The 27,941-nt window shown below is 39.7% G+C and overlaps 1 protein-coding gene across 1 annotated transcript; it reads right to left on the reverse strand.

The window, feature by feature from the left end:
- Positions 1–1,197: 1,197 nt before the first annotated feature.
- creb3l3a (cAMP responsive element binding protein 3-like 3a) lies at positions 1,198–13,919 on the reverse strand. Its single transcript, XM_041791981.1, has 10 exons — positions 13,788–13,919; positions 13,309–13,425; positions 12,947–13,190; positions 12,467–12,600; positions 8,783–8,884; positions 8,593–8,699; positions 6,052–6,120; positions 5,848–5,932; positions 5,245–5,338; positions 1,198–1,920 (listed from the first exon to the last, which is right to left on the reverse strand). The coding sequence occupies exons 1-10, from the start codon at positions 13,806–13,808 to the stop codon at positions 1,604–1,606; spliced, it is 1,290 nt and encodes a 429-aa protein (XP_041647915.1). The 5' UTR covers positions 13,809–13,919; the 3' UTR covers positions 1,198–1,603.
- Positions 13,920–27,941: the final 14,022 nt, after the last annotated feature.

Genomic DNA, 27,941 nt, shown 5'->3' on the forward strand with positions numbered 1-27,941 from the left:
GGGAACGACAGCAACTCAACCATGGACTGGTAGGCCACGTAAAATGACGGAGCGGGGTCAGTGGATGCTGAGGAGCATAATGCGCGTAGGTTGCCAACTTTCTGCAGAATCAATCGCTACAGACCTCCAAACTTTATGTGATCTTCAGATTAGCTCAAGAACAGTGCGTAGAGAGCTTCATGGAATGGGTTTCCATGGCTGAGCAGCTGCGTCCAAGCCATACATCACCAAGTGCAATGCAAAGCGTCGGATGCAGTTGGTGTAAAGCATGCCGCCACTGGACTTTAGCACTGTGGAGACACGGTCTCTGGAGTGACAAATGGCGCTTCTCCATCTAGCAATCTGATGGATGAGTCTGGGTTTGGTGGTTGCCAGGAGAACGGTACTTGTCTGACTGCATTGTGCCAAGTGTAAAGTTTGGTGGAGGGGGTATTATGGTGTGGGGTTGTTTTTCAGGAGCTGGGCTTGGCCCCTTAGTTCCAGTGAAACGAACTCTGAATGCTTCAGCATACCAAGAGATTTTGGACACTTCCATGCTCCCAACTTAGTGGGAACAGTTTGGGGATGGCTCCTTCCTGTTCTAACATTACTGTGCATCAGTGCACAAAGCAAGGTCCATAAAGACATGGATGAGAGAGTCTGGTGTGAATAAATTTGACTGGCCTGCACAGAGTCCTGACCTCAACCCAAAGGAACACCTTTGGGATGAATTAGAGCGCAGACTGAGAGCCAGGCTTTCTCGTCCAACATCAGTGTGTGACCTCACAAATGCCCTTCTGGAAGAATGGTCAAAAATTCCCATAAACCCACACCTGAACCTTGTGGAAAGCCTTCCCAGAAGAGCTGAAGCTGTTATAGCTGCAAAGGGTGGACTGACGTCATATTTAACCCCATAGATTAAGAATGGGATGTCCCTTAAGTTTGTATGCGAGTCAAGGCAGGTGAGCGAATACTTTTGGCAATATAGTGTATGTCAACAAGTCACTTATTAAAGTCTGAGTCATGAGATAAGGAGTCACTTGTCTCACCTTTGGCCCAGTTTTCTGTCCCTTCTCACTTTAGACATACTCTACCCATCCTTTATAAATATCTGTCTAGACATCAGGTCAAATGGTAGTTTTAATATGAATAATAAGCTCAGAAAAATATTAGAGAATAAGTTAATTCATGGAAGCTTGAACCTCTGAGGCTGGCTTTTATAACTTTTATTTGAGACAGTTTATTCCATTGACAAATCTAAAAAACATCAGGTTAATCATTTAATGAAAAATGATTTCAAAATCCATCAACATTTTACAAACAATTCTTACAAACTGAAACTTATCACAGCTCTATTGTTCTATTTGAGTGTTTAAAACATAATTGTTTTCACATGTTATCAAAGAAAAGAGCAACAGACACACAGTACACCTGGAGCAAATCCATATTTGGATACAAAACAGTATTACAAATAAGACTAAATATATATTAAATTCAATACAGGAATGATTTAAAGCTAATTTCCCTGTCCGTGTAAACAGCAGATTTAGAAAAATCTCTGGAGAAGCCATGTGAGAAAAGAAAGCTTTAAAGAAGTCATGCGGGGAGAAATTCTGGATTTCTGCTACATATCATCAGCATGTGGTCGCAGCCTGGCAGAGCGCTGGGGATCCAAGGTCACAGTAGCAATGTGACCAGTGATTGGGTCCACATGGAAATGACTCATCCTTTCTTCCTGACTGCTGTTCAGAGGTAGTGGCTCCAATTTAGACCGGTCATGATTCACTCCCATCTTTCCCATCAGTGAAGTAATATCATCTAATCCCTTGTCTCCTGGGAAATACTGATGGACTGGTTCTGATTCCTCCTCGACAGAGACGGGGGGTTCAATGACATGCAGCACACGGGAGGCCTGAAGGTTCTGCAGGGACCGTGACTGAACTGAGGAAAGAAAAACAACTTTAAGCTTCTCTGCACATGCAGCTCTGTAAGCGTTTATTACAATTTTTATCCATCTGGCAGCAACATATAACACATAAATAATGTTTATATCAAACTGTAATGTATTAAAATGTAAGAAGACTACAGGTTTGTTTATAATGTCATCAGCAAAAAACTACAAAAGGCTGCTATGAAAATGTGACATGACTGATAGTTTAATTTTGGAATGTGTTCAGTTACAATAAGGTCCAAACAGAAGTTGATCCTTTTTTTATTGCGTTGTATCATGTGGTGTTTAGTGGGATCACTCTGTCATGTCATATCATATGATGTTGTGTCATATAATGTTACATATGCTGTCATATAACATCCTTTAATGCCATGAAATATCTCATCTCATGTTATGTCAGTACATTTCATTAAACATCATTAAGGCTACGTTCACACTGCAGGTAAAAGTGATCCAAATCTTGCTCAAATGGGACTTACATCAGATTTCATTCTGACAGTGTAAACAGTGCAAGCCACATTGAATCTGATCCTTACATCTCAGATTCAGCCCACTTTCATATGTGGTACTAAATCAGATATATCTGAGCTTTTGGGATTCCACTGCAGTCTGAATGGTCAGATCACATTGAATGTGACTTTGACGTCATTCTGGGTTGACACACATCACAGTTCGCTATCAGTGAAAACAAACGTGATGAGGCAGTCAAATGGAATAACAGTCGGATTAGACTAAATAAGTGTGACTCATTTATACAAGCAAAACTTTAGAGGTCATGTCATAACCTATTTTTGGTACGATTTCAAAAGAAGTGGCCAAACATGATTACAGAGGGACATTGCTGTTGTACCAAAGGAAAGCAAAAAGCATTAAAGTGAAGTTTAAAGAGGCTAAAGACCTCAATCATCTGGTGTCTGCTTTACACACTGGACCTGATTTTGGTATAGACTCCAAGCTGTCATGTTAGTTATGCGGTTCAGGACTGTGACCAGAACCGAGACCTCTCTCAGTTCAAAAACATGAAAGCTTTGTTGGCTTTTATTTGGAGTTTGTTGCAAACTCCAAGCAGACTTTAGTGTGTTTTGCACTGAGAAGAGGCTTCAGTCTAGCCATTCTGACATTAGCCTAGATCAGTGGAGGGCTGCAGAGATGGTTGTCTTTCTGGACCTTTGTCCCATCTCCACACAGGATCTCTGGAGCTCGGTCAGAGTCCCAGTCTGTTCTTGGTCACCTCTCTTACCATGTTACCTCTTCCCTGATCTCTCAGTTTGGCTGAGAGACCATTGGACAAGTCCTGGTTATGGCAAATATCTTCCCTTCGAGAATTATGAAGGCAACTGTGCACCTCTGAACTCTACAGGCAGTTGCTTTGACCCTCAGGGCTTGGTTTTTGCTCTGATATGCATGTGAGGCCTTCAAGAGAGGGGAGTGTACCTTTCCAAATCATGTCCTATTAATTTATTTCAACACAATTGGACTCCAATCAAGTTATAGAAACATCTCAGCAAAGATCAAGAGATGGGTGGAAGCTGAGCTAAATTTCAAGTGTTTTTGCAAAGGGTCTGAATACTTATGTCAATGTGATGTTTCACTTTTTTATTTTTAATTTATTTGCAAAAATTTTTTAATCTGTTTTCAATTTGTCATGATGGGGTTCTGAGCGTCGATTAATGAGAATAAAAATGTTTTTTTTTACTGTAGCATCAGGCTACAACATAAAATTGAACAAAATGGAGTGGTCTGAGAACTTTCTAAATGCACTGTATATGATATATATAATTATAATATGGTGTGGTTTTGCATCATTTAAAATGGTACAGTATAACATTTCACCTTTCCATATCATATTCCACGGTATTGTTTTGTTATTCTATGGCATGACGTTGTTATATTATATTGTGTATTATCATAACTCACTGTATCATTTCTACAGTCTGGTCTGGTCTGGTATATGACTTTATAGGGTAGGGTTTATCGCCTGACAAACAAAGCATTCTAAAAACATGTCCTTTGACATTTAACCATATTGCAGTGTTTCTAACAATTTAATACATAACTGAAACTGTTTAATCCTGTAAACTAAGTGCAGTGTTTTTCCTCATGTTTTTATTGACCTCACATTATCCTCACCAGGAATAATGTTGCATGTGTAAAATAATTGCACCATATCACAGTCATATCCCTTGAGTGTATTAACATATGTGGCTATAAATTAAACTCTTATTCTGATTCTGACTATTTATATTCGCATCATAATCAGCTGGACTAATACTGGCATGCTGTGTCATGCCCCAATTGTTGAAAAACGTGCGCTAAAGTGCCCTCTTGGGAGCCAAAATGCATGTTAAAGTGCCCTCATGGGCCACTTATGGGCACAAAGACTTGAGACTTGATTCATCCCTGCCACCTGCAGCAATGGAGTAGCACTTACGTCCATGCTTCATCATAGTTTGTTTCTTTTGAGGTGTCAAATAAATATTTTAAATGTGTATTGTTCCCTGTGTGGTTTTATCACAGAGCCCTCTTGGCTAAAGAAAACACAATAAACTCCAGAAGACCATTAGGACCAAGAAATACTATGAAACATTACTATTGCAATGACTTTTATGTTGGGCCCTTTTTTGATCTATATGAGCCAGAACTATATCTCACAGAACCAGTTTGGATTATCTGGTGCTAATACGGTGTTAAAATGCACTATAATACAGGAAATGGCATCTATGTAATTGAAAATGTTCTGGGGGAAAACTACTACTGAGCTGTAAGTTCAGAGATGACACAAGTTCAGACACTTAAAATTCTTGAATCTGCAAAAATGAAAGGACACACTTTTTCTTTTACTGCTCAAACATCCAACCAGGTCTTTGGTTGAAGCATACTTGAGCCTTTAACATAGTATACCTTAAACATCTGTGCCAAAAAACTGGAGACAACATAGTCTATGATAGATGTTTTCTATGTTGGCTGTCTGGCTGGTCTCTGATGTTTTGTTAAAAAGATCATAGCAGCATAATGAAATATCACAATAAATACATAACCAAATAAACTGTGTGCTTATAAAGAAATAGTTTTCCAATCATGATAATAATACCATGCCTTTGTCCTCTGCTCTGTGCATCAGCTCTAATCTTTAAATTTTTAAGTCATCGACAAATTCTGAGACGTGCAGAGCTGACCGTGAAGCTCTGTGGGTGAGGACCTTTCTAGCTGCAGGTCAGACTGCAGTTCTAACAAGCCCCTCTGCTGTGACAAGGAGGTGCTAGATTAGTTGGCAGGTGGCTGCACAAAGCTGTTTGGTGCTGAAGGTTACTCACTTCTGACTGGACTAAAGTCTCCCTGGCTGACCTTTGTGTCAGAGAAGGGCTTGAGGCTTGGGAACAGGATTAGCGAGAAGGACAGCAGGAGCACCTGTGGAAGTGAAAACAACAAAATCAAACACAATAGGCAGAAAAAAAAGAGGGCTGGCTAGAGGAAGCATGGGTAAGATGGGAAAAAAAAATCATACAGGATGAGCTCAACCAAAGAAAAAGGTTCCTAGAAATCCTTTGTGTCCATTGTTGAAACTTTCAATTGCGGTTTGGTTACCTCCGCTGTGAATGTACTTTTGTGTTTCTCTGCTCAGGATAAAAAAAAGATCATTTTATGTCTGTGCTCCTATGTGGGCTTCTCCCTAAAATGCATTTTAAACTGCCTCCACACTTGCACTTGTTCCACACAGGGAATAATAGGCTGTTCAGACATTGTATTCCTGTGCCTTTGCGTCCTTTCTGGTGTCCTTTCTATTGTGTACACATCTACTTTGGCCTTTCTTGATGGCTAATCAAGCATGTATTTATTTCCAGCCTTCTCAGAGGGTGAGTCATTTGAAGCATCAGTGTGATTTGTTTATCTACTCAGCACAGAGAAGACATCCTTACCAGTACACATGTTCCAGTCTGGGCTGGCTTGTTAGATGTATTCATGACCAGAGCCTGCAGCCTGCGCAACTGCTCCATTAGTGACCTGGGAATGGGAATAAGGGGAAAAGAAATGTAAGGCTTTTGAGGAAGCAAAATGGTAAGAAAAGAAGAAAAGGAAGAATGTTGGAAGGAGAAGGAGATATTAGTTTTAAACCCTCTCACATGTTGCATTTCTCCAACTGGGACACTTTCCTCTGCAGCTCCTGGTTGTGTGCATTACAGGCTGCCATCCTTGTAGACACAATAAACAAGGGGGCAGACAGAGGGGGCAGAACAAGATGAGATCCCTTATAAATATATCTCAACCTCTTTTGACATGATATTGGTAAAATGTAAATGAAAATTGAAAACAGTGGTTTGCAAACCCTTTTCAACCAATATTCAAATGAATACAGCACAAAGATGAGATATTAAATATCTAAACTTATCAATTATATAGTTTTTTGGAAATATACGCACAATCAGAACTGGAGGCCTGCAATGGACTGCTCTCTCTCTCTCTCTTACTCTCTCTCTCTGACACACACATACATAACACTCTTGTGTAGCTTTTGCAGTTTCATGTGCCATGCTGATGATAGGAATAACAGTCTTGTTTTAGTTGGAATCGTGCAATAGAGTAGGTAGAGGGGGGAGCCTAGTCCAGCAGAGGTGAGTGTTAGCCCCAGTCAGGGTGCTTCACCCTAGCTCTGCTTTCTCCCACCTTCTTGACAGCCTGGGTCTTTTAGAGGTGTTTCATGAGTCGTGTTATGCCCGTTTCAGACTGGGAGCGTGTTTTGCTGCTTGCGTGTGCCGCGAGTGTCAGCTCCAGCTCCTGCTGGTGCGGCTTTCACACAGAGCACAAGTTTGCTGTGTGTCAGCCGCATTTTCCTGCTCTCAAAGCCCTGTCCTTCTTCACGAGTTTTACCTGAATAAACCCTCCTACAAGCTTATTGATTCAGCATATTGAGGAAGTTTGTCGGGAACTATTCAAAACAAAAGCATTCTGTACAAGTGAATGGAGTTTCTCTACAGAAATACAAAACCAGGCTTTTAATTTGAAAAGCACAAACCAGAAAAGCAGGTGTTTATCTTTCCTGTGACATATTCAACCAGTGTGGGGACATAAAGCTTCACTAATAGTTGCTCTTTAGGAAACAACTTCATAAAACAGGGGCATTTAAGCTTGTAGTCTTCCTCTGGGTTATCAAGAAACACACTGTAAACATATTCTATGTGCATGTTTGCCACACATGTAAATATGGCTCTCCATTTATCATTTTCCTGTCTAATATGGTCCACGGCCACACGCGGTGCGTGGAAAAAATAGGCGAGACTTCGAATCTCTCAACCCTCTGTGCCTGAGCCGGGCGTACAAGCTGCGCAAGACGGGACGCACATGCAGGCAGTCTGAAAGCCCTGACTTGTTAACATGCAATCAAACTGAAAATCCACACGTGTCGCGGTCGAGATACGCGCATCACACTCCCAGTCTGAAACAGGCTTTAGGGTCTGGGTCTGACGATGGTTGCAATGCCGTTTTTCATGTTGTTGGATAGGTAAGAAAGTCTCTGCCTTGGCATGGTTGCCGGTGAGAGCTTGAATAATGGTGGGTTCTGGGGTGCTGGAGATCACTGTTTAGCCCTCTGGGAGTGCTGTGGGACTAATTGGACAAAATGCCGACAAAGGGGGGTTCCAACTTGACAACCCTGGTGAAGTGTTGACTTCTTGCTGCCCATCAGTTAGCACGGTTGACTTTTGGAGGAAAAAGTAAGGATTTAACTGGGTTTAGGGCCTTCTTTGCTGAGCCCTTACCCTTTCTGTAGTGCACGAGTATCTTGTGTTTGCTTCAGATGTACACCACTGCAACTACGGATGCACATTAAGATTTTAGCATGCAAAATGAAAGCCTTAAATCAAAAACATCTAGGGGCATGGATGACTTTTCTTGGTCAGAGCTTATCTGATATGGACTGACCTAAAGCAGAAAAGTGTGCAGTGGTCTGACAGGAATACATTTCAATTTTTGGGAAATAGTTGCCATCAAATCCTCCAGGCTTAAGAGGAAGAAGACCATCCAGATCGTCTTTAACATAAAGTTCAAAAGCTGGCATAGTGTTGGGGTTTACTAGTGCCCATGCCATGGGTAACTTGCACATCTGTAAAGGCACCATTCAAACTGAGATGCACATACAGGTTTTGCTTTCATTCAGATAATAACTTTTTCAGGGCTGTCGATGCTTATTCCGCAAAGACAATACCAAGCCACATTTTGCACAACTGAGTCTTCAATTGAAAATGTATGAGGAAGTATTTAGTGCAAAATATGACATTGGATACCCTGCAGTGCTAAAGAGCATTGTTAGAAGAGAAGGTGATGCACACAGACTCCTGTCCCACCTTTATTGGTCCACGTTTAAGGCATCAATACTAAATCCATGTATATATATTAAAATAACAGAAAAGTTTATCAATTTGAAGATTTCATATCTTGTCTTAGTGCTGTATTTATTTGAATAAAAGTTGAGAAATGATTTGCAAATCACTGTATTCTGTTTTTATCTGGATTTTACACAATAAACCAACTTTTTTAGAAATGGGTATGTATAAAAATAAAGCCAGGTCAATTCCTTGAAACTGCCTCCAGAGTAAATGGTGGAATATATTAATAAAAACTCACTAACAAGTCACAACTTTCATTATTCTCATATTTTTATTTCTTACCTGCTTTCCAGCCCATCAATATACTCCTTCTTCTTCTTCCTGCTCTCCTGGGCAGACTGCTTATTGCGGATCTTCCTGCGGATTTTCTTTAGAATCCTTTCTTCATACTGATGGTCAGAGGAAGAAATTGTTTAATTCTAAGCTCCAACTCTTGGAGCAGATAGCTGCTTTGGTATCGATTACATGTTACCTTTGTTAGAGGTAGCTGGCTGGGAAGGGTCACCCCTTCTTTTGCTAACAGCTTCTTCTCATCTTCATTGAGAACCAGCTCCTGAGTGGACTGCTGCGGGGTCTGTTGGTGAGATACGAATACTAATATAAGAAACATATTAAATGCTGTTTGATTACACTTTCTCCCTGCTCCCATTCATCTCCACCCTCCTCCTTTTCTGCCACCCATCTCTTTTCCTGGAGCCTCACAAGTAGATATTAAATGAGTGCAGAGTATCAGGCCACCTCCATCACTCTCATTTCATGGCAACCTCAAAGCAATTATGGTAGGAGAAGCTGCATTCTGACACTCTCTACTTCATATTATTAAGCTGGACTGCAAAATTGGGATCAGCACTGAGTGCCCTCGAGATTCAGATGTGCAGACACATGATCCTGCTTGAGTATTCAGGAGACGGTCTCCCCTTTTAGGAACATTTTCTGCAGGAAAGTTGAAGTGGTTGCCTTCTCTGTGGAGTTTACATGTTACTCTTGTGCCTCTCCTGTTTTCTTTTCTTTCTCAGAGTTCCTGGCTCCTTCGTTGATCCTGACACATGGAGGTTAAGTTAACAGGCAACTCTAAATTTCCTATATGTGTGAAAGTGAGTGCTAATGTTCATATTTTGTATGTGTGAAATTGACCAGGGGTCCAGAAATAGTTAACCCCATTTGTTGTCCAATGTCAGCAGGGCTCAGCAGGGGTCAGCTCTGAGTGCATGGGCAAATCATTCAGCTAAAGCACTGTCTGGATTCCCTTGCTCATGTTTCAGTTGGAATGTAGTTGTTTTTTTTATGTTAGGTGCTGTTGCACCATGAGTGAAGTTATCCACTGAGTTAGTGGGTTCCCACTTGTTGAATTTGATGTCCGTTTGAACAGAACATTTTCCCGTAGTGTTAAATCCAACACTATGGGAGTTGAACACAGATTATTTTGCTGTGTGGGAATTTTGGCTTCACATCTGAGGTTTCTCACACTGGAAAAATCAGTCAAGATTTTAAAAATCTTTCTGTACATGGCAGGCTTTAGAGAATAGAACATTTAAAGTCCCCATAAAGTGATAAAAGATTTCATTAATGAAAACAGCTCTAAGTTTCTAAAGTTGAGCTTCAAAATCATAAAATGAAACAGTAAAATCTGCTCTTTAATCGTGTGGGAGTGTTGGTTGAATCTGTCCAAGCCACACCCACTTACAAGAAATAAGATCCTCTCAGATTTAACCCCCCCCCCCCCAACAACCTGAATGGAAGACTGATGAGTCTGCTCTACTAGACCTGTCAGCTCTCTGTGCCAGATAAACAATCACATTTATGTCACGACAGACAGAGGCTTTAGTGCTAAAAAGTTTCATTTCCTGATTTTGCTCTTCAAAATAAAAGTCTTCAATAATTACTAACATTGGAGGCTTTTATTGTGACAGGAGTAGAATGTGTCTATCATCGGATACTTAACTAAACTTCAGCATTGTGATGCTAACAGACATGAGGGATTGAACTGTGGCTGCTTATAGAGAGAGAGTCACAGCCTGCTGCTTTTAATTATCCAGAACGAAAGACAAGTGAAATATGGAGTAAAACACGCCTTCAGCAGGTAAGATGTTTATTCCTGCTGCATCTGGTTCAAGTAAAAACTAGACAAGCACTCAATTAGCCTTCTCCCTTGACCTTATGGTATACTCTGCCTTGAGTTCAGCTGGCTCTGTGCCAGAGCAGAGGCAGAAGTTAGGGATTAAATTTACTTTTTTCTGGCACAAATCTCTCCATTATGATACTTTTAATGACAAGTGTGCCACTGTGGCTAATAGATTAGGGAAATTTACCTCACAGTGAACAATAACACAGCATCAGCTAACAGCAGACTGTACTGATATAGTTGGCTCAGTGACTTTATATCGTTGTAGTATGGGGTGGGGTTATTTTCCCCTGCCCTTGCCTGACAGTTTTTAGGAGAGGGGATATATGCACCGCTTGCATGCCCGGATTTTTTCCCACTGTAGCGCAGTGATATGGGCATGAAGTGCATCTGGAATTATACAGAGCAACCAATTACAGCTCTCCCCGCTTGGTACAGTCTGCCTCCTGTAAGCACCTCCTGAGTAGCGACAGACGTGTCAATCAATCAGCACCTCCAGCTTTATACAAGCCCCGCCTCAACTCTCATGAGCCAATGACAGCCCGGTTTGCTGACACATACGGATAGTTTGTTTACAAAGTTAGTTGATACAGCAGCACGCCCAAACGACTGGAATTATCTGGAAGCTAAGGAAAGGAGGAGGGACTTTTGAAGCAATGAGAGAAGTTTTGAGGGTTATTTTCAGTGAATGAAAGTGGAAATCCTGATGGCTCAAACCCCACAGGCGCAGATGCGGCAGCAAGTTTAGCTAACCAGCAGGCAGGTGCCACTGTCAAACCCATGTCATGATCACAGACACATAGAAAATCACTGGCCACTGAAACTGGCCACTTTGACGCGCTGTCATCATTCTGTTTTTTCTTGTGCAACTTTATTGCTTCGTGCTTAGCGGACATTGGTGCTCCTCATTATTGATGGCAGGAATAAAGAAATATATATTTTTTATTGTTGTTAAAAGCTTTCCTATAAATAAGAGTTCAGTCAATTGACTTTAATGACTTTTGATAAGCCTAGATTGAGAGAGAGAGAGAGAGAGCGTACATTATGCACTTAACAGGAGGACAAATATGAGATAAAACCATCATTTGAAACGCATGAGTCATCTTCTTTTTAACAGTGTGTGTTACAATAATCTCTGGTAAACCTATTGTGCACAATGCGCATAAGTCCTGTGTCCAAGGTGAAAATTAGTCTCTGAAATGTTATAATTTATTATTCATTATTTATTATCTATATTCATTTAAATGTTGCGCAAAATGGTTTCTCAATAGCTTATATGCAATTAACAACTTATTCACAATGAAGATTCCAATGGAGGTAGCTTTGATAAATTTAGAGTTTATGATAAAGAGCGCAGTGATGATCCACGTAGACCAGTGGATCCTTGCACAGCTATCGCATGTTATAATGCTTTTAGGAGACAGCATTGGGTAGTTAAAACACTGAATTCTACTGTACTGCACTATTCACTGGTTACTTGGTTACTGTCAGACTAGATGATCAGCCGATTCTTTTTTATCACCTCTTAGTCATTTTCTGTGAGCAGTGCTGTAGCTCTCTCCCTTGCACCGGGTTGGCCAGGGAGGAGGAGCTGACTTATTCATACCGTCGAATATAAAAAAATACAAGGGCCCAATTAAGGTGAGCTGCGGGGGACCCGTGGATTTGTGTTAGTTGATCCCAGCTATCATAAAGTGAAGTCATCAACATGTGTTTTCACAGTAATATAATTATAAATAGAGAGGTTTACTGGAGCTACTATCAGGGCTCAACACAGACTGATGTTTAAGTCTTTAAAACTTGAGTCCTTGCTTAACTTTGACTATAACCTAGATTTCCTTGCTTTACCTTTACAATAACCCTAACCATTGACCCTAAATAACAGTTTTTGCATAAGCTGCCCCCAAATCAACTCTGCCTGATTTGTTTTCCCCAACGACACACACTCACACAGGCATGCAAACACGATCTCACACAACAGGCGCATACACTTCTGTCAAATCCACAAAAATAACAAGGTACTGATGAACTCACAGGCTCTGGTGTGCCAGACAAAAGCAGATCCTTGACAGTGAGAGGGAACCCAGAGGACAGCTGCGGTCTTTGTACATCAGAGGGATACTGTGTGATTCTTGTTCTGCCCGATGGGAAGGTGAGCCCCCAACCATCTGCACGCACAGAGACAAAAATACCCATCAACACTTTGCAAACACAGATTAATGAGGCATTCTGGTGTTTAAGACTGGGATAAGTACAATAAATCCTAGGACAGTGGACTGGAATGAACTTGCTCTTGTCCAAGATGATCAGTCATTTCTGTCCTTATCTGTGATTCAGCAGCAGGGATTCATTTGCAGAAATTTGATTTATCATTTTCTGCCCACACCCATGTCTGAATATTCTATTAATAAGTGTAATCAGAATGAGATGATGATGCTATCAGAGCAAGTATTAAGAGAGAACTGGCAATCATCTTATCATAATGGATGTGCTTTGTGTTAATTTTGGACTCACTGAGGTCAACAGAGACGTCGGCCTGCAGGTCTGCCTTGGTTTGTGGCCTCATACTGAAATACTGCACTTCCTCAGGGGGGCTCTCAGGGCGTTGAGGGCTGTCCATGTGGTCCGATGGGGGGTCTTCGCTAATCCCACTGTCACTTGGAGAAGGCGACCAGAGAGGGGAGTCTGAAACTGACTCGCTTCCGCTCAAGAGAGCGTTCAGGAAGTCATCGTCTGTCTGTTCAGCCGGTTGCAGCATCTGCAGGAAGGAGTAACATATAAGACCTACAGAGCATGTCAGGATGAAAGTACACACTGTATGTTCATAGCTAACGGCTAATCTGAGCAATGTTACCTATCCGAACAGTCTCACACACATTTTGCTCCTGGATTGGCCAGGTGTGATGGTTGCCATGGCGTCCTGTTTCTTCATGGCGGAGAATTCCATCGTTTTGATTAAACAGCCAGTCGAGCAGTTCAATGCCATCACAGCCCTGAAATGAGATCATGGCATTTCATCACACTACAATACTGTTTCTGTCATGCTTTTAGAGGCAGAGGCAACAAAAATCTGAAGGTTTCTAACAGCTGATTGCTTCACCATGACTCTTCCTAAACACACTGTGCCGTACAATATGTCTCCCTAATCTGTCCTGATATCAACCTCTGGTTTGGACCATTTTTTGTCCATTATTTTCTCATTTTCACTCCTGAATGCATTTTAAACACTTTTAGGCACATCGAAGAGATAGCAAAGGCTTTTAATGCTCTCCAAACCCAGAACTTTAGTCCGTATATTTCCCCCAGTAACCAGAATTTGACGCTATTACTATTAAAAGGATATTTTTTTGTTTACCTGTTCGGGGAAGGACTCCATGGTTTCTTCTTCACCTGGATCACCAAGGAAGTCCAAGATCCAGCCAAAATATCCAATTTGCTTTCTTGTGAAGTGGCTCTCTCTTTGTTCTGAAAGAGTCTCCACAGTATCTCTCAGCTCTTCTTTTTCTGGTCCAAAGTTCAAACTCCAACACAACACACCCAGCCATCTACCATTCTGTGTCCTCATTGGCTGTGAGGAGATATCTGATTGGTACTCATGAGTAACCCACTAAGGAACTTGGCAAATTGTCTAGAGACGGCGGACATGAAGTCTGCTGATGGTAAACAGAGAAATCAATGCCTGTTGTTTTTCATTTCCTCTTACTTTTGTACTATATTGACATAATGATAGCTCTGGCTTTTGGCCCATATAAATATGGGCACAGAAAAACAACAGTCAACAACTCTTATTTTGAAAATCATACAGAATAAAAGCATCCCTGATTTTTGTTGTCCACACTAACACACATTTCCATCCATATAGGTAATCAAAAAAGAGGAATATTCACTTGTTCGACAGGGGGGAAAAAATCCATAATTAGACGTATTTCACACATCAGTGCCTTAAGGCAGCTTTTGAGAACCCGTTTTCTTAAGAGAATTATTAAATTTCTCTGAGATGGGATAGGAAAGTGCATCCTGAGGCTTTGTAATGCTCTAATAAGTCTTGAATAGGCCCAAACATGAATGAACAGCAAAGGAATGGATGAAAACATAAATATGTAGATACTATTAAGCCCCTTGTTAAAATCTGGGAAAGTGGTTTGTCTGAGAATGTAATTTACTACTCCAAAAATGTAATAATACAGGTTCACATTTATGTAAGACAGCCCTCTGTGTGGTAGTGTGTTATGCAGCTTTGATTTGTCTTTCTGATAATGAGGTAATGTAGAGGACATAGACAATTTGTCAGCATACAGATGTGCCAAAGTTTGAAAAGATTAAACTGATAATTTATATCTTAATTATTCTTTAAAAAATCAATGTAGAAACTCCCACAAAAAGACAGAGACTGAAAAGTCATTTGAGGCAGGAGACATACAGGGCCTATAAAAAGTATTCACCCCACAGATGTTTTACTCTAGCTTTAATTGATTTTATAATTTGATCATGGTCAAAAAAATATTTGAAAAACCCTCTTTAATCTCAAAGTGAAAACAAACTTCTACAAAGTAATGTCAATTAAACAAAAATATGTAATGTAAAATAAGTGTCTTCATAAATACCCCCCCCCCTTAAAGTGACTGACCTTATTCAACAAGAGTCCAGCCTGTTGGTGTTAGTAGTCTCACAATTAGTGAAATGAGGATCACCTGAGTGCAGTGAATGTGTCTCAAGTGACTGTGGGAGGTCCAGTCACTGGTTAATCAGTGTTCCTGGCTACCATTGCACCACAAAGACAAAAGAACAGTCCAGGCAACTCAGAAAAGAGTTATTGCAAAGTATGAGTCAGGAGACGGATACAAATAAAAGAATTCCAAGACCCTGAACATTCCCCTAAATTCATTTAAATCAATCATCAAGAAATGGAGGGAATATATGACATGTGTAAATCTGCCTACATCAGGCCATCCTCCTCGTGAAAGAAGGAGACCAGTGAGAGAGGCCACCAAGACACCTAAGAAGTTACAAGCCTCAGCAGAGATGAGAGAATGGTGGGACTTAAAAAGGGCAGTTCATGCTTGATCTCTGTGCTGCCACTGTGCAAGCAATTTTGCAAAGAAGAATGGAGTAAAATTGCAGTAACTACATGTGCAAGCCTGATTCAGACCCATCCACATAGACTCAGAGCTGGGATTGCAGCCAAAGGTGCATCCCCTATATTCTGATATGAAGGGGGGTTATATCTATGCAGTCTGTCATTTCACATGGCAGTACTTTGAAGAAATCTGTTTTCATTTTGACATTAAAGAGTTTTTTGTCATTTCTAAAACATTCAAGGAGGTGAATACTTCTCATATGCACTGTACTAACTGTGCATATCTCACTTTATGGACTTCTTGCCTCTCAGTGACAATAAAGACTTGCTTTCTAACCTTTCTAAAATACACAAACACATCATAGCTGCCCCATAACTCCTGCTTTGGTTTGATGTGTCAACTGTGTCAACATGTCCTCAAAAATAAACATGTGCGGTAGAGTGGAGGTGTGACAGTCAACACAGCAGCAGAGACAAAGATGGGCAAAAGACAAACTGACAAACAAAGTCCTCGATTCTCTATGTGTACAACATTTCATTTTCACTGCACAGCGACAAACATGTCTGTCAAAGTAGCTAGGGACAGACAAGGCAGCCCATAAGGGGAGATACAGGGTAAAGCTTTCTGTGGCCTAGAGCCATGAAGAGGCCAGTGGTGGTTGGCAAAGACACGGTCCATCCTCAATTTAAGCAGTGATAACCCTTTATTTTAATTCCAATTTTAAACCCATTATCTCTCATTCAGCAACAAAAAATAAGCATTTTATTTATTGTTGCCTGTTTCAAAATAAAAACATTGGCTGATTGGATTACAACAATAATGTCAGTGTGTATAGCCAATGATGAGACCTGCAACATTTTATTTTTTCAGTGTACTCCAAAGCTGGTTGGTGCTAGGCTTGGAGGTACTGTATGTTGACCAGGGGGCTACTGCCAACACTACAGATCCCACATGCATCAACTGATGTATTATTAAATAGCATGGCATCTGGGGAGGGCCCATTTAGTGATCCTTTCAGGGGCCTAGCCATTTCTACGGGGAGGCCCTGGCTGTACCCTAGTGGATTAATCCCAGCGTGAAGGATGTGAGTGAGTAGTGACAGTTATATTATTTAAAACATGTGCCACAGCTCAGGATATAAAACTCAGGAAAAAGACCCATTTGCGACAAAATACAAAACAAACAAACAAAAACAGCAACTTCATAACCATGTCCTTCAATCCCAAATCAAATAGGGTTCAACATAAAAGTCAAGACACAGGAAACAAGCCACAAGGAGCCAAAGAAAATTCACACAAGTATACACTGACTCAGAGAGGGTTACAGCCACATAAGTTGGCAAACTAGGGTAATTTTGTCAAATATTTGTGAGAGAGTTGGCAAAGAAATCATGAAATAGGTGTGTGTAAAGAAGACAACAGGCTGAAAATAAAAACAGTGGGGCAGAAAATCACACAGGAGGGAAACACACAAAGGCAAGACACACAAGTGACATGGTGTTACAACATAAAACAGAAAGTACAAAACTAAACTCAGGACTAAGACAATAAAAATTCCCAATCTGGGAGTGGCAAAATGAAGGCAGTAGCTGAACAGAGAAGAACTCAGAGCACAGAGAAAAAGACACTGAAAACCACACAACTCATGTAAAATATTAAACTAAGAACTCAAGACAGTGTATTTTTATTTTTTTAAAATATGAGCCAGTGGCAAAATAAACATGCTGTGACCATATATTTGTCTGACTGCATCATAAGCATTGTTGTAAATAACCATGCCTATACACAAGTTGTGTTACTGGAGGACGCCACCAGTGGGCAAACTGGAAAGTCCAGGATGTGTGGGATGTAAACTACAAATATGGAGATACCTGTTCAAGATCAGAACTAACATTATATTAACATCAGTAATCAGCGGTAACACCAGATCTGCTCAGACTGATTACCTGTGTTCAGAACCCACTGTCTGTTCTGTAAGTTTACAATAAGTTTTCCTTCATATGCAGATGTAGCTCCCAGTATATCAGTTAGTTAGTACCCGTGTTAATGGTGACTTTTAAACAAGTGTGTTCATAGATGAGGTCGTTACATCAGCCAATGAAAACTGTTGTTGTCTTTGAATGTCTTTGTATAGTTTTGAATGATTATGTCAAAATAGGAGCAAGGCAAGGACCCTCTTGATATGGTTAGGAATATCACCCATTTTGTTCTGAGCACATTTTTAAATTTGATTCCTCAAGGAAGAAAAGTTATCAAAATTGTTTACAAAACTCAAAGGGTGTGACCAGGGGAAGTTCCTGCAAAATTAATCAAATTTGCCATAAAATAGCTGTGATACATCTGGTAAGTGTCCCAGTGCTATCTTTTCAAGCTCACAGGTCTGACACTAAGGTCTAATAATCTCTTCAAATGAAGGCTGGTCTGGCCCAGATAGTCCGGTTTGTTTGGAATAGTGTGAAAGCTCATTCAAACCAAACAAGTGAACCAAAGGCAGGAAGTAGCATAAAGCTTATTATTTATGGATATGTTTATGTCATTAACACACTCGAATAAATATGATTCTTTTGTTCGCCATGAAACAGGAAGTAGTTTTGCCAGGGGGTAAAAATAGCATTAGAGCCTTGAAACATGGTTGAGAAAATTCTTGGAGGGGAAATGACATGATTGAACTCAATTTTTTGGTGGGGTTGGCTTATCGGCTCAGTGGTGCTCAGTGGCGTCCCCTACAAAAAAAAAGAAAAAAAAAGAAAGAAAAATAAGCTCCTGCACCACGTTTAACCTAGCGTTTAGAATTTTGGTACAGAGTGTCAGTCCAAATATTTTAATGTTGATATAAAATCGGTGTAGTTTCCCCTGCCACCATTTTGAAAGTTGAGAAGTTAGTGATGTCACCATCATGGCATTTGTTGCCGATGGGAAGTGTATTGCATGTAGGGCATTTTTGAGTGTGCCAGGTGACAAAAAAGTTAACCAGCACAGTAAAACAAAAAACATACACTTTTAGTTTGGATTAACTTCATTTAATATTAGTTTGTAATGCAGTCTACATATTAACCAGACCTAGAAGTGTTATCATTTTTCTTATCCCACTATTTAAAAATTACTAAATTACCATATTTACCCAAATTTTAAGCTATTCCTTTAAATCTCAAAGCTGCTCACCAGTATGAAAGTTCCTTCCAGTGTGACCAGCACATATGAAATTCTAACTAGAACTAGCGGACTGTAAAAGCTTAAGCTGTAGTGTAGCAAAAAGTAATCATAATCTTGCCAGTGGGGCACAAAATATGCCAGAACCACCACTTTTTTTCCGTTCCACCAAATTCTCGCCCCCTCACCCCCGAGGCAGAGCAAGGTCACCATCAGTTCCCATCATTATCAAAGTAACCGATGCCACATATTTCAGTTAGAGATGCTAATATGTTCAAGTCTGTCTGACTCAGAGGCATCTCCTGATCTGCTGTTCAAAAAGTTCCCTGCTGCACAGTATCACAAAGCAGAGTAAAAAACACATGATAAACAACGGGGGGTAACAAACAGTAGTGGCATGTTTAAGAAGACATTCTCAGCAGGGAGGAAAAGCAGTCTGCAGCTGAGAGGTCGGAGGATATAAGAAGCAGAGGGAAAGCAGCAACAGTGGAGAACGACGGCCTTTAAAACAGCTGCCTGACAATGTGCTAACATTTGATGGATTTGATAAGCTAGCTGTCAGCTGACACAGCACAGTTAGTGTCTTGCCTGGACTAGTCTCCTGGGTTTTCACTAAAGAAACATTATGTAATCCTTATTGCCTTTTTATCTGATGGAGGGAGCGTCCAAAGGGCAATGCTCTGTCTACTCGACAAGCTGTTAAGGTGAAATACAGCTTTGCAAAGAAACAAATATGTTCCTGTGTAGTAATACATTTTTGTAATTTGTGTTTGGCATAGATATGTTTTTCATTTGATGCTGCTTCTTCCCACCAATCTGTATTTTACTGGGTTGCACCAGCTCAGTCTTAATCTGAGTTCTCCCTTAAAACTTTGACTGGTGAAGAACCCAGGCAACAGTTGTTGTATGCAGAGTCTCAACTGCTGAAGCTTGTATCTCCCTCAGAGGTGTCTTGGTGGCCTCTCTCACTATTCTCCTTCTTACACGGTCACTCAATCTGTGAGGACAGCCTGATCCAGGCAGATTTACACATGTTATATTCCTTCCATTTCTTGATGATGGACTTATACTTTTCTGTAAGTTGCTTGGAGTGTTCTGTTGTCTTCATGGTATAATGGTAGCCAGGAATACTGATTAACAGGTGACTGGACCTTCCAGACACAGGTATCTCTATATTACTATCACTTGAGACACATTCACTGCACTCAGGTGATCCTCATTTCACTAATTGTGAGACTACTAACACCAATTGGCTGCACCGCTGTTGAATTAGATCAGTCATTTTAAAGGGGGTAAATACTTATGCAGTCACTTATTTTACCTTATATATTTTGTTTGAAGAATGCACTGTTTCAACAGTGTTTTCTTTATGTTACATCACATTCCTCAGGGATGTATAGTGACTTTGTTTCGTACTGGTGTTGATTTCCATGAGCAAAGATAATTTCATCCATCCAATAGAATATCATTACATTTCCATGTGTTATAGCTGATTAACAGCTGTAGATTAACAGTGTAGACCTTACTTATTATGTAACTATTGTTGCAGGTGGGGATTTATGTCATTGTGAAACCAGTGTTAGTTACTGCTTCTTAATTTAATTTTGTCAGACTTAAGTTAAGTGACGGTAGTGAGAAAATAAGGATTTATGATTTACCAACAAACGCCACAAAACCTTGACTTCCATCATTTACCCAAGTGGAAACTCCCTTCACTGGAGTATTGTTCCAACCATCTTCTTTTGTAAGCTTTACTGACAGTGGAGGTTCCTATTTGGCTCATTAGTGCCACAAGTGTTAAGTTATTTAATTGAATCCGTCTATAATCTGATCATTGCTGTTGGACAAAGAACAGATGAGTGACAGAGGCACTTCAGGGGGCCAATCAGATTTCAGTTGGGGCCCATGCCTCTGTGGCCCCGCCCCTGAATCATTGTCATAAAGCCTATGACTCTTTCTTTTTTCTCACCCGCTACACGCCCACACTTTGTTTTGTTTTTACCTCTGCCCGTAACTGCGAAGTGATTGCATGCTGAATGTTTTAATTGGGTCACCCGACATGTTCCTGACCTCCAGGGTTCTAATACAATACACTCAAAATATTAAGACTATATGACAGCAATGAGGGTTAAATTAATCCAAGGGTGCTTGAAGCCTTGTGGTTATGTCCACATGCCCCATATACAGAGGCTGTTGCCCTCAAAGCAAGTGGCCCCCTTTCAAACTCAGCCTGTGGCTCCTTTAATGCATGCTGTTCCCAGCTCTGTCATTTGTTTCTAAATCCACTGTCCTGTCAATGTAATGTTCTATTTTGAACATATTTTCCTCTAAAATAGTTAAATTTACACTTTTTAGAGATTTGGAATAAAATGTTGGTTTAGTTCATTATATAATCCACACATTAAGTAGCTGAATTGTAGTGTGTTTAATGAGTTTCCATGAAGAAATGGCTAAAAGGCTCACTGTTAAATTGATTTCAGAGCATTGTATGGTAGATCTCCTTCTTTTGTTTATGTTATTTTTGAATTTATATTGTTACCTCCGCCAAGGAGGTTATGTGATCGGGTGGGTTTGTTTGTTGGTTTGTTTGTTTGTTTGTTTGTTAGCAACATAACTCAAAAAGTCAAGGATGGATTTTTTTGATGAAATTTTCAGAAATGGCATAAGGAAGAACTGATTTGATTTTGAGACTGATCTGGATCACCGTCTGGATCCAGGAATTTTTTTAAAGGATTCTGTACTATTGGGAGATAGGGCTGATGGCAGAGATCTGCAGTGTTACCACTTTACACCAGGAGATGGCAGACATGAGTAACTTATTCAAAGTTTTGGAGTTTATAGAGTTTGAAAGACACACACCCAGTCAAGGAGATGAGTCGGAGCATAACAGAGAGAAAGACAGCGAATTGTAGAGAGAATACTCACAATGCTGGGAGGAACAGAGGAATATTCACCCTCTGCCATGACTTCCACATGTAACAAGCCAATGCTTTGCCTCACTATGTCTCCAGCCCACCGGGGAGGGAGTAATCGGCGAATTCAATTTTGGGAGGGATCCAGATCACCATCTGGATCCAGGAATGTTTTTAAGGATTCTTCACTATTGGGAGATAGGGCTGATGGCGAAGGTCTGCGCTCTCTGAGTGCTTTTCTAGTTGTTACTGTGCCAGAGAGATTCTCTGTCTTTCTCTCTGCGGGCTGGTTGATAAGTGCAGGAGCACTGGGCAGTCACAGCGGTAGCTCATTGGGCTATGCAGCTGCAGGTAACCCTTGGCAATCAAGATTGCTTTTTAATCACCTCATTTTGAACCTTCAGATGCCAGAGTATACCAAAGCTTCCAGTGTGGTAACCCGGCTCTTCTCCAACCTTTGGATCTAATGAATTTACAGGTGTTTTTTGCCTTATCCAACTCTTTTTGTCCTGCTCTTTTACAGTGCCTCCATTTGCACTATTTGTTCATGTAAAATAAACTCCTTTACTCGAATTATTTATTTCGTGCTGTCCTCCTGAGTCCATGTCATAGGTAACATAATCGCTTATTTAATTTTAAAATACTGTCCAAAAATAGTATACAACAGAAAAAAAGCATATGGAAAAAGCTCAGAAAGAATTAATTATGTTGGGTAAAAATAGCTCTTCAATTATTAAACTAGGTTAAGATTACTCTCTGTTGAGTACTATCGCTGTAGAGTTGATTTTATTTTGTTAATCATGGAGTACATAGCCATTATTAAGACTTAGATAAAACCCCTATTTAGGGTAAAAATGACTGAAAACATTACTCTGAAAGCATCGTAAACTTTACTCTTTTACTCTTACTCATAGACCAGGACCAAATGTTACATTTTTCATAGTACAGTTTAATTTAATTTAAGTAAAATGAACTCAGGTAAATTTATTGTGTAGCTACTGTACAGAAACAAACAAGTCACATACGTATCTAGGAAACGTGGAGCGAGAGGCTAGTAGTTTGAATTTAAATTACATATTATCATTGCAAACATCCAAGGTATCTAACTTCCCCAAACATACCTTTTCTAGGGACTTTTACATTTTCAGGCAAGTTAAGACAAGAAATAAATTCATTCACCTCCCAGGGCCTGAAGGCAACAAGCCTAGTGCATTCTGAAGTATTTGTACCCTTTTGCTGAAGGGAAAAGTGTTTTTCTCAGAGCATGTTGCACGAATTCAAACAATTTTTCTTACCTTTCTACTTTATAGACAATTTACTTTTATATCAAGTCTTTCCTCCCCTTAAAGAGAGAATTTAACCTCTCACTCTTTTATTTATTTTATGTATTATGTGCAAGAGTATGAAAGAGGGTAATAGTAGGTATGATAAGTCATTCAATCACAAAAAACTAGGCTACTCAAAAAATGTTAAGAGGCTTTTAGTGAAATGACCTCCTCCTGGCTGAATCAGCCTGTCAGAGCTGCAGATTTCATTCATTCCTGGTTTCATATGAACACAAAAGGAAATGAGATGTTACCTCTTAATGGATCTCTCTTTTGTTGGTTTGAGGTTGTTGTGCTTTGATCAATAAATGTTAGTAGCACAACAACATCATGTGTGTTCCCCTAAGCCACTGGGAATGACACTATAAGGTCAGCAACACAATGAAATATCAATGTAACAATGTCGAAAGGGAGGCAAGCTGGTTACTGTCTGTACAAAACTTTATTTAGTCTTTATTCACTGAATGTCAGATGTTGTTTTAATAACAATTTCTTGGATATCTTAGCAGCTGGTTAGCTTCCATCTTTGAGCACAGTGAGAGCCCTGTAGGGAAAATAAAAGCCTCACATGCATAATGAATTGAATCAGATAGACTCACAGCTTGTTGTTGTTGATGAGCTGATATGACATTTGATTGAGGACTATAAAATCCCCATACGAACATTGTTCCCCTCTGTATTTTAGATTCCATGAATCTAAAATAAGGGTCAGATGTAGTCCTAATTGAAAGTAGGGTGTGGGTGGTATGGTAATGAGCCTTTGACAACAACACTGCACTGAGATTTACAGATGCTGAAGACCAAATGCCAGTCATCACTACAGTAAATGCCAGTCTGTCAAGAGTGGTATCACTGCAAGACCTTACAGGTGACATGCATAATTCACAATAAAAATCAGAAAAGGAAACATTTCCTCACTCTAAAAAAATCAACAGAAAACCCAATTTAAAACCCCAGGATAGTCCAGCTACAGCATGCAATCTTGGCAATAAGATGTGACAGTTGGAGTCTTTGTTGAACGAACATTACTATTGTAATGGGTTTAGTGGCATTTTCTGACTAAAAGCTGCAACATAGCATGGTTTATTTAACAGTTATCTAGATTTGACGCTGTTCTATTTCATTGTAATTGATGCTTTAAAGCTCCTGTGAGGAGTTTTAGTGCCTGTGTCTGCAGCTCAAGCCTTTTTTTCGCTGGCATTGCTTTTTTTTTTTTTAAATTAAAAACCAATGTAGTCTAATGTTTTCAGCACACTGGGTGAAAAAAAAACACCTGCAGTGTCAGTGCACTTTAAGTGCTCTGAATTGAAAAAAAAAAAAACATTCAACTAGCTATGTAGCTCTATTATCTGCATAGCCTACATAAGCTACATAAGCTATGTTTGCTACGTTAAAATTTTTTTCGTTAGACTTTTTTCCCGTTAGCAGAATGTTCACTCAGCTTTTGTTTTTGCAATTATGTTTTGCAGGTCAGGTTTTTTAACTTTTACAATGTGTTTCCATTCTGACAGAGAAAGTGTATCACAGATAGGTCTGTCAGATGAGCCGTCTGAGATCTTCAGTGTGTTGCAGACTGCTCTCCTCACTTAGTCGCTTAGAATTCAGCACGCCTTTTTGAGGGAACATTTTCAGGTCTACAGCTGTTGCCTATGTCAGGACAGGGTCATGTCCCATGTTTTCAGAGGGATATTTCCTTGAAATACAGAAATATGAAGCACACAGCTATTTTAAAACAATGTTATGGATTCTACCAATGAAAGCGGGAGCCATTTTTTGTAATGTAACAAAAAAAAAAAAAAAAAAAAAAAATGGTGTTGTTAGCGTTGCAAGTGCTAACAAGGACACAGGCCCTCATGGTCATTAAAAAAGTTAGATGTTTACAGATGTCTGAGGCCACCCTTGAGGAGGGATAAAAGGGAAAGCTTTCTGTGGCTTAGTCAAAATGGGGCACCCATGAAGTTCAGCAAAATCATGGTCCACTGTGAAGTTAATCTGTGATAACCATATCTTACGTTTAACCTGAATGATAACCAGTGTTACCAAAGCAAAACAATGAATTCTATTTATGCTGCCTTTTTTTCCTTCAAAATGTTAAACCCCTTTTCTGAAATCAGAATGACCTTTTGTGATGATGTTAACAGCATGGATGGGCACACTGACAAAACTAACTGGAAAATTATGTCAGACTTCAGAGCTAAGCCATGATGTGAACGAATGTAAAGATGCTAGGAAATAAAGTTGAAGGAACTGAAATAACTTAAAGGGAAAAAAAAATAATGTAATTATTTCAAAATAAAGGCAAAAATGTTTAAAGAGTGGCAAAAACTGATGGTAATTGGTAGTAAAAAGTGGTTAAAGAGTGACAAAAAATGGATTAACATGGCAAAAATAAGTTAAAGTAGGCAAAAATGGGATAAAGGTGGCAAATTTGGGTTAAGGAATTCAAAAAGGGGCAAAAATGGGTGGAAATGAGTGAAAAGTGGTTAAAATGTGGCAAAAACTTCAACAGCATGTATCCTGACACTGACCAACAGCACACATAACAGTACAGTAGTGAGGCTGTTCTGTCCTCTTGTTGATGGACAAAACCATTTCGTTTCATTCATTTCTTCTTTGTTGATTTTTGTCTTTTTGGAACATAAGACCACTTGCACTTGCTTGTTTTTATGTGGTTATATATGATGCCTTAAACTGCTGCAAGGTAGGAGTCAGAAGATAAAGGGAATTTTTTTTTTTGCTTATCTAAAATAACCAAATGTGCAGAACAATAAACCACATGGGCTGCAAGTACTGCATCTACCAGCATACAAAGTTGCCGCTCAAGGCCTATAACACTATTAGCACATCACACCAGCAATGTGGAAAACCAACTGATTTGCATGAATTCTCTGGAGTGAGTTAAGGTCGGCATCGAGGCCGTGTGAATACTCTGATCTGTGTGATGTGTAAGGCTTTTAACTCTGAAAAGATAAAACAAAAAGTAAAAGGGACATTTTCAAGAACAGGCGAGAGCAGCTGCAAGTATAACTGATGAAATATGTCTCTAAGATCTTTGCACCAATAAAGCAGCATTAAACAGATTATTTATAAGAATATCAGAGAATTAATAAGACATAATTTGCTTCTTTTTTAATGAAAACCTTAAGATTTGAAATAAGATGGCATGACTTTTCTGGTTAACAAAACATATTTGTTGCCTTTCAAGCTCTCTTACTTTTCAAAAATTCTGTTCCTTCATTTGGATTTGGGGAAATTCAAACTGATTAAAATATAGCATTGAGAGAAATAATGAGAACAGATATACTCTGTTTACCATCATGTTAGAGAGGTATTTCTCTAGCACTCATCAATGCAACTGGTGATTCTTAGCAATGAAAGTGCATCACAAATTTTTAGAAAGGCTGATGTGGAATGATAATGAGGAGTCTGTCTTTTCTTTGTTAAAATGATGCATAAAACACGTCTGCTGTATTCTCACATGCACAAAACTCTTGAAAATTTCAGGATGAGCTGTATGTGTGAATGCAAATGGATGAACTTTTCAACTCAGCTTTTTTTTTTCTTCAGTGAGTCAATCTTCTAGAAATTCACAGCATAAAGTCAAGGCAGGAGGTGTGGAGCTTACAGGTAAGCCAGGATAATCCAGTGGCTGGCATTAAATGACTTCCTGGCAAGATTTCCTTCCCTGTGTAGTGTTTATGGTGACATTGTAAATGCTGCCATTTATCTTTTCCCCATAGTAGCGCCATTAATCTGATGAGTCTCAACTCCACAGTACATAAAATATTGCAACTTTATTTGTGGTCATTTCAGCTTTATAAAACTAAAGGTGAATAAGGTTTGGCAAAATAACAACCTAGCTAGAATGGCTGTCTGAGGCGGCAGACCCACGCCTAAGCAGCGCCACCGAGGAACTTAGGCTCCCATTGATTACTATGGTGTTCAAAATGTCGAAGGCCGGGAAAACTGAACGGGTGTGCGGATCATCACCAAAATCGAATTGATTCTTCCCTGTCACCATCCCAGTGTTCCCTGAAAGTTTGGTGAAGATCCGACTTTCCGTTCTTGAGTTATCTTGTACACATACAAACAAAGAAACAAACAAAGATACGGAACCCTTTACATAACCTCCTGCCGATTTCATTGGCGTGGGTAATTGTTTGCATGTTTTGAAAATGACGTTTGGTTCAGACCTTTTTGATGCGTTTCACTAACTGAGTTCATCTAAGTGATTATTGCTCTCACCAATATAATTTTGCTTGTTCAGTGTTAAACAGATTTATGGCTCAAGTTTAACCCTCAAATTCCACATACTCTGTCAGCACAGCAATTTGCAAGCAAAGTAAGCTTAAACGCCAGATAATTTTTTTATTTCATTGCATAGATATATTTCACATAGAATGGCAGTGTGGTAACTTCTACTTTTTAGAAGAACCCCACAACTTCCAGTCATTTTGCATGCTTTATCTAGAATGGCAGCAAAACTTCTTACGGGCACATAAACTTCTAACTAGCACACAAATGTGCTGCTTCAGAAAAAAACACTGGACGAGAAGACATAAAAAGGCGTTCAAGTGTACTGCAGAACTCCTACATCCCTGTAATCCCCAAACAATAACTTTGATCGTAGCTCCCTCTAGTGGTAAGAATACTATTAACCTAACCAGGTTTAACATTTTAATGCTCACACTACAACAGGCAGGGTTTTTAAAAAAAGTCTTGGAAGGTGATTGGATGAACATTCAATCAAATGTCGAACGCCACATTCACAACCAGCCAATGAGAGCAACAAGACCAAATGGCATAGAAGACATGCAGGTTGCTAACCTGAGCCATACAGGCAAATGCTGCCATAGTGTTTGAAAGACAGAGCTTGTTTTAGGCTAATATTTATGCCTAAGCCCATCGGGAGATGTGCAAAACATCTTCACTTCCAAGAAAAGCTTTCAATGGCTCTTTGCTTTTCTTTAATAAAGAAAAGTGGTCTAAGTCCTATTTAACTGATGCTTTTCAGTTGCTTGCAAGCTAATTGCTCCACTACCCGC

Source organism: Cheilinus undulatus, linkage group 7 (assembly GCF_018320785.1).
Source record: "Cheilinus undulatus linkage group 7, ASM1832078v1, whole genome shotgun sequence".
NCBI lineage: Eukaryota > Metazoa > Chordata > Actinopteri > Labriformes > Labridae > Cheilinus > Cheilinus undulatus.

What these genes read in the sequence shown, in the direction of transcription:
- creb3l3a (XM_041791981.1), bottom strand. Translation starts at nt 13,808, where the DNA reads ATGGAGTCCTTCCCCGAACAG. An exon ending in GCCAGCTACCTCTAACAAAG is followed by an intron (nt 8,700 to 8,782) that starts GTAACATGTAAT and finishes TCTGACCATCAG; the next exon opens with TATGAAGAAAGGATTCTAAA. An exon ending in AGACTTTAGTCCAGTCAGAA is followed by an intron (nt 1,921 to 5,244) that starts GTGAGTAACCTT and finishes TTCTTTCCTCAG; the next exon opens with TTCAGTCACGGTCCCTGCAG.